Source organism: Solanum pennellii, chromosome 11 (assembly GCF_001406875.1).
Source record: "Solanum pennellii chromosome 11, SPENNV200".
NCBI lineage: Eukaryota > Viridiplantae > Streptophyta > Magnoliopsida > Solanales > Solanaceae > Solanum > Solanum pennellii.
The window spans coordinates 40,349,048-40,355,711 of NC_028647.1; the positions used below are offsets into that span (position 1 = coordinate 40,349,048).

Sequence of the window (6,664 nt, forward strand, 5' to 3'; positions counted from 1 at the left end):
AGAATAATTCTGTCTCAAATTAGTGCTGTAAAGTTAGATTGTGCTGCTACATATCTTTCTTGGTCAAGATCTTGCCCCCTTTTTCTTATTAAATCTAGGAAATTGATTGGGTATATCACTGGTATAAAGAAGCACTTGCTTTGACAAAGTTTAGGTATGCCAGATTCTAGGTATGGTCAATGGGATTCTGATAATTCCCTTTTGATGACATGGCTTCTTAATACTATGCACCCTTGGATATCTAACAATATCTATTACTTGATACTACTGAAAAGATCTGGAAGTCAACCTAGCGCACTTACTCTCATGAAAAATAATGCCTAGATCTTTGATATTCGAAAATAAGTCCATGGCACTGGGCTAGGTGAGTTGATTATCACTGATTAATCCGAGCTAAGTGAGTAATGGAAGGAAATCGATTACTAAAAAAATTTGCAAGTAACTGGTTGGAAAGGAAAGAGTATGATTTTCTGGCCGGCTTGAACCAAGAGTATGATCAAATCAGGGTTCAAGTACTTGGCCAGATTTCTTTTCCTTGTCTTGAGGATGCATATTCTTATGTTTAGTCGGAAAAGAGCCGATGAGGTGTCATGTTTTATTTTGCACCAACTGAGAAGTCTGCATTCGTTGTGTCTCATGAGCAACCAAAGGCTATCATTTCTTCTGATAAAGATAACTTACATTGTGATTTTTGTGGTAGCTCAAAGCATACAATAGATACATGCTGGAAATTACATGTTAGACCAACTAGAGGTCGTAGTGCAAAGCATGTAGTTCCATCAAAGGATTAGGCCGATATTGCAGAAAATGTGGAGACATCCAGAGATACTACTATACTACTTCTGGAGAAACTGTCACTTGATGAAGTTCAACATCTTCATCGTCTTTTGAACAAACTTGACTCTTCCAAGGTTGCTAGTTGCCTAGTTCCAAGTATGTGCAGTCAAGTATTGCTTTTAATGCTAAGCTTAATTCTTGGATGATTTGGTGCGAATAGACACATGGCAGGCTCTTCTAAAGGTTCTCAAAACTACTCTCCTAGTTTCAAAAGGGACTTGTGTCAAAATAGCCAATGGCTCCCTAACTCCTGCCTGTGGGACAAATTCAATATCATCCATTCTTCGTGTACCTGGCCTTGAACTGGCTAAAAGCTTTTTATTTGAACAGAATTCAACAATTGCATAAGCTTCGGTCTCGATTGATTATACTTTTGGTTAATTGGGTAGGTGTCGGAGCAACAGCCTTCCTTATAGCTACAGGCTTTCCATACTGCCAAGGAAGGAATATACTTACAAAGGATGTACTTAACTAGCAAATGAGCATTTCATACTTTGTCACACTACTTCCAAGTCCAATAGAGGCCTTTCCAGTAAAAGGAGGTCAGAAAGGTGGTGATACAACATTGGCATTCTCAGCAAATTCATCAGATGTCTTGCCTTGTGTTCGTTTAATGGCCTTGAGTTTCCCATTAACCTGGTATCTGTTAGCTCCATTACCAGAAGAAAAAGTTGTACTCGCGAGGAATGCACCTAGAAGTCAAAGATTCCTTCTATTCACCATAGCATATTGAGGGGATACCGTTTTAGAACTGCTTATCTTATCAATAACATGCCTCTTAAAACTCTTGATTTTTAGGGTCCTTGGGAAGCTTTATAATGAATTTTTTGTCCCTTCAAAGGTAAATGGGGGTGTTTGCTTTGTTCACACTAGAAACTCAAATTATACCCAAATTCTCTAGCTTTGATCCAAATACCTTATTATCTTGTTTCTTGTATTTTGTTTTTGATATTTTTTGGGGAACTCAAAACCCATCAAGCTATTTTGCTAATGGGTGCTCGCGAATACATTATGTCCATTTTTCCGTATTTTCTATATACATGCTTAATATTTCCATCGGGGTCAATGGGTGTTCGCGCACCCATCGCGCTTTATGTGGGTTCACCCCTGGGCCCTGACTGTGGTACCTATTTGTCAGACATCTATGCGACTTACAGAATTTGCCCTTTTTTTAAGCTGTTGTTAAATTTGAGGCAAGCATAAGTTCGACATTAGCTTTAACATCTAATGTATGACCGTACCTTGTCAGATATTAAATCACCCGTCTCTTGAAACACTCTTCTCAGGAATTATTTGATTTGGCTATAGCACGCTACATTGCAAAACCAGAAAAGAAGGAATTACTTCTCTGGTTACTGAAGTGGATGCCTGTTAAAGGTTATGCTATTGATTCATCAACCAGAAATTTGATCCTGAAGAACTCTCACTTGTTTGGCCATCAACTTATTGCTGAGTCATTGTCCAAGCATCTTGTGATGTCAAAAAGGTGAAACTTCACAAGGAATATGCAAGATAACTGAAGCTATATGGTGAAGTTGGACATTGGTTTGCTGTATAGAGAAGTTCGATATGTTGCAGGTCTTAGGCTGATAATTATGTTGCTGAGGCAGCTGTATTTTCGGGAGCAATTTCCACCACTCTCAAGCTTAAAATTAACAGTAGCAATGCATTTAACAACTTGAACCAGATTTCTGAAGGTGTCACATGAAGCATGCCAATAGCCAGCAGCTCCATTCATGTTAGGATAAACGTTCAATTTTCTTGTCGTGTTTAATTGAGCTTTGACATTCTCATTGCCTTGTGTAGAGCCATTCCTGATTGTCACAGACAAGTTTGAAGATGTCAGTTGCATTATTGCATACCTTATACATCTTCAAAGGCACAAACTTTCAGCAAAAGGTATTTCCTTGCAATGTATTTGTTCCTGGATCTTGAGTAAAGTGTTAATCCCTTTTCAAATAGTATAACAGTCATGCATATTACCATTTGTCTTTTTTTTTTGGCAAAGGAATATTACGTAAGCATGCCGTGGAACTTTGATCTTATTTGACATCTATGAGACTGAACTTCTTTGGGTGTGGATAACTAATATTTAAACTTGTATAAAATTGAAAAAGTTGACATACGTCCTACTTAGCAATTTGCACGAGACATATTCAAACTCATTTTAAGATACATGTATTTATATCTGCCTGTTCAACTTTATATAAGTTTAAATATCTATTTATGCACATTCACAATTGGAAGGATATAAATCTGTAATGTCCCGTAAGACCATTTTGAGTGTTAAACCGATTGGTCTATTCCCTTAAAATCTAAATGGAAATTTTGAACTATTAGTGTATCTATAATCATTTAATTAGTGAGTAAATTTTAAATAATAAATTTAAGGGAAATGTCGCAAAACAACAATATTTTAACATTTAATAGGATACTCTTATCAATACTTTCAATATTTATTAAAAATGACAATATTTTAGTTTGTTATGGATTGATTTATGTAAAAAAAATTCGTTAGTTAACTTAACATAATATAATTAAGAAATAACAAACTAGAGAAAATTAAAGGGGGAAAATATTTCCAATTAGATTAAGTTGCTGAAAATCTTAATTAATTTCCTTACAAAAGATTATGAGACCTAAAATAGGTGGTCTCTTCCTTCTTCCTAAACACCATAATTTGTCCTTATCTTTCAAAAGTAGTTATTATTATGAAACTTTATGATCATACTTTAGAGTTTTATCTAATAATTTTTTTTTAATTTACAAATTTGAACACCTATAGTTTTATATGTTATTTAGCGTACTTTTCTCACAGCGTGTTTATTTTATTTACCAAAATTTTATATCTTTTCTTAAACCGTATCAGATATATGTTATTTGACAAACTTTTCTCACAATGTATTTATTTTATTTACTAGAATTTTGTGTCATTTCTTAAATCATATTCATTACAATATGTATGTCATTTGTATTTGTATTCATTCTAGTTTTCATGTTTTATTTTGTATGATGACACTTGTATTTATTTATTAGTTCGTATTCATTTCAATACGTATGTCAATGAATTTGTAGTTATTTAATAAACATATTTGTATTCATGTACTTTTTTTTATTGTGTATTTAATTTTTTTCTTCTAAATTCTGTTTCCTTTCCTAAGTCGTATTCATTCCAGTAGGTATATTATCGATATTTGTATTCATTCTAGTTTTTATATTGTATTTTATATAATGATATATAATGTACAAAAATAATAGGATGGAAAAGTGAAAATAAAACTTTTGTTGTAATTATTCTTAAATAAAATACCTAACTAGTTGGTATACCTTTGGAATGAATATAAATTATGAACAAATACAAGATCCATAAATTATGCAACATGATAATTTGAATAAATATAAATATTAAAAGCATACATAATGGTTTGAATACAAATTGAGAAATAATACAAAATTCTAAAAAGAAATTATAAATGCAAAACAAATTAATAGGAAATTGTTCTTCACCTTGGTCTTCATGTTTTTTGGTATCTTCTGCATCCATTCTTTTAATTATTTATTAATAGTGTGTTTATCCTGACATTGCTATCTTGAACTTGAATGCGGGTCGAATCATGAAAAAACTTAGATCTTCTTTCTTGAGCAATTTTAATCGTAGAGCCTACATTTTTGGAGTAAAAATATCCAAAAAAATTGACTGAAAATATAAACAAACTTGCATAAAAATTGAGAATAATGACGAAAAATTCGTAACATGAACAATACGAAATATAAACGGTGACACTGAAAACAAATCAAAAGAAATCTAAAAACCTAATCGAAATTACCTTAACTTGATTCAAAATTTGCTAAAATAAGGTATACCTGAGTGTTTATCAACCAAGAAAATCCTTGAATTAATGCATAGATTTTGCTGAAGAATCAAATATTGAATAACTTTATTTGAAGAATGAAGAAAATCTGTAAACTTGAACGGTGAGAATTTTTTTTTAGAGAATGACATGAAAAAGGGAGAAACAAGATGATGAGAGAATATTATATTTGTTTTTTATTTTAAATTTGTTATCAGTTAGAGTTTGGTCCAATTATGAACTCTTTTAATTAATACAAGGAAATCCCAAAAACAATAAATGTGAATACAAATTATTTTTGAAAATATTATCATTATGATATTTTAAACAAATATTTCAAAGTGCTGTTCTTTTAACTAAATATGTTATATATTATGACTATATAGCTAATTTTCTTTAAATTTAATTGATGGTTATCGGGCTAAGTCCATAATTCCTTCATTAATTAACACTCAAGTAACTTGGCCCATGTATAGACATGAATTAAGTGTTATTAGGAGTTGATATTTCTTTTCGACATACTACCATCCACTGCAGCTTCTTCCAGTAGGCAATGAACATCATGATATTACCAAAAGTGAGCACACTAATATTCAAGTAAAATATTAATATTCAACCTTAAATTTTATAGTTAATGTATGTGTTGGATAACTATGAATTTTGATTGGCATAGGGGGCTACTGGAAGTGTTGGGATTGAAAAAAATATGGCTGTAAATCTTAGAAGGTAATTGTCGCCAATGATAGTTAATGTATGCGTTGGATAATTACGATCCTATCTCTGTTAGAAGATGGAATTGATCCATCTTGATTGATACTTGTGCCATGCGTGGTGAGATTTTATTTATTTCATGTTTTGCATCTTAGTCTAAAAGTTTCCCTACATGTTATTGAAGCGAAATAAAAAGCAATGCTTCGTTTAGGAGATAATAATAGGCTTTCTTTGATTTGTCTGGTAATTTTAGCCTTTCCAGATATTATATCGTTAGTTAGTATTTTTGAGCCTATAACCTTTTGTTGGTAGCCATATTTTGCCCTTGATTATTTGTTGAATCCCTAATTTTTGCACCTTGCTTCCTTGAGCATTATTGCATAAACTTATTCTAATTATCAATGCTGAGAAAAAAGTATGGATGAGTGAAAGGTAATCAATGATAGCTACAAAGTGCTTAAAAAACCCTCTTTGAAAGAATGTGATGTGAAATTAAAAACAAAAAGTAGACAAAAGAAGTTACCTTGATGATGGACCCGGTCCTTCCAAGAACATCATGAACCTTAACACATGTAAAATACGTAAGTCGGGGGTGACTATTATGAAGGAAACTTAAAAAAAATGGTTGAAACATTCTTGAGATGATGATAATTACTTGTGAAATACTTGTTGAAGAGAGGGTTGAAAATAAAGAGAAGAAAATAATGGGTGATGAAGTCTTAAATTGCAACGTGTTTAAGGAAGTGTAATTCACTATTATATAGTTTTCCTACCTGTCCCCTAGCCTACATTACAGCTCGTTAAAGTCCTATTTGTTTCTATTCTTAATTAGTGGAGATGTACATAATGGGCAAGCCTATGGTTCTTTGTGCATACATGTGAATTTTGTTTGTGAGTGTGAGAGTTGCTCTTGATATTAAGTCCTTAATTTATATTCAATCTTTTGAATTGTGTGTGTGAACTTTTTCTTTTTGGAAGGGCACTTGTTTCATGATGGATAGGTGATTTTATCAACTTTCTTTGATGAGAATAGGTGAACAAACTTAAATTTGATGAGTTAAAGTCTTTCCTTGAGGGTAGGAGGTTAGAAATTTGTTGTTTATTTGGATCTCTTGCTTAATGATTGAGAAGTCGACTTGATGTTTTGAAATTGATATAGGACTTAATTATTGTATCAACCAAAGTGACAACATTCCTATTTTAAATTATTTGTGATGAGCTTTAATGTAGCTCAAGGTGTATATATATATATATATATATATATA

The 6,664-nt window shown here is 32.0% G+C and overlaps 1 protein-coding gene across 4 annotated transcripts in view; it reads left to right on the top strand.

Moving 5' to 3' along the window:
- LOC107004822 (pentatricopeptide repeat-containing protein At1g10910, chloroplastic) overlaps positions 1–2,962 on the top strand; it is a 30,385-nt gene extending 27,423 nt beyond the window's left edge. For 3 of the 4 annotated variants that reach the window (XM_015203192.2, XM_015203193.2, XM_027912964.1), the window contains one exon: positions 2,124–2,962. In XM_015203192.2, the coding sequence (XP_015058678.1) occupies positions 2,124–2,327 (204 nt within the window). In that variant the 3' untranslated portion in view covers positions 2,328–2,962. The remainder of the gene's footprint in view (positions 1–2,123) is intronic. The other variant, XR_001454788.2, reaches the window with a different exon arrangement.
- The last annotated feature ends 3,702 nt before the right edge of the window (positions 2,963–6,664 follow it).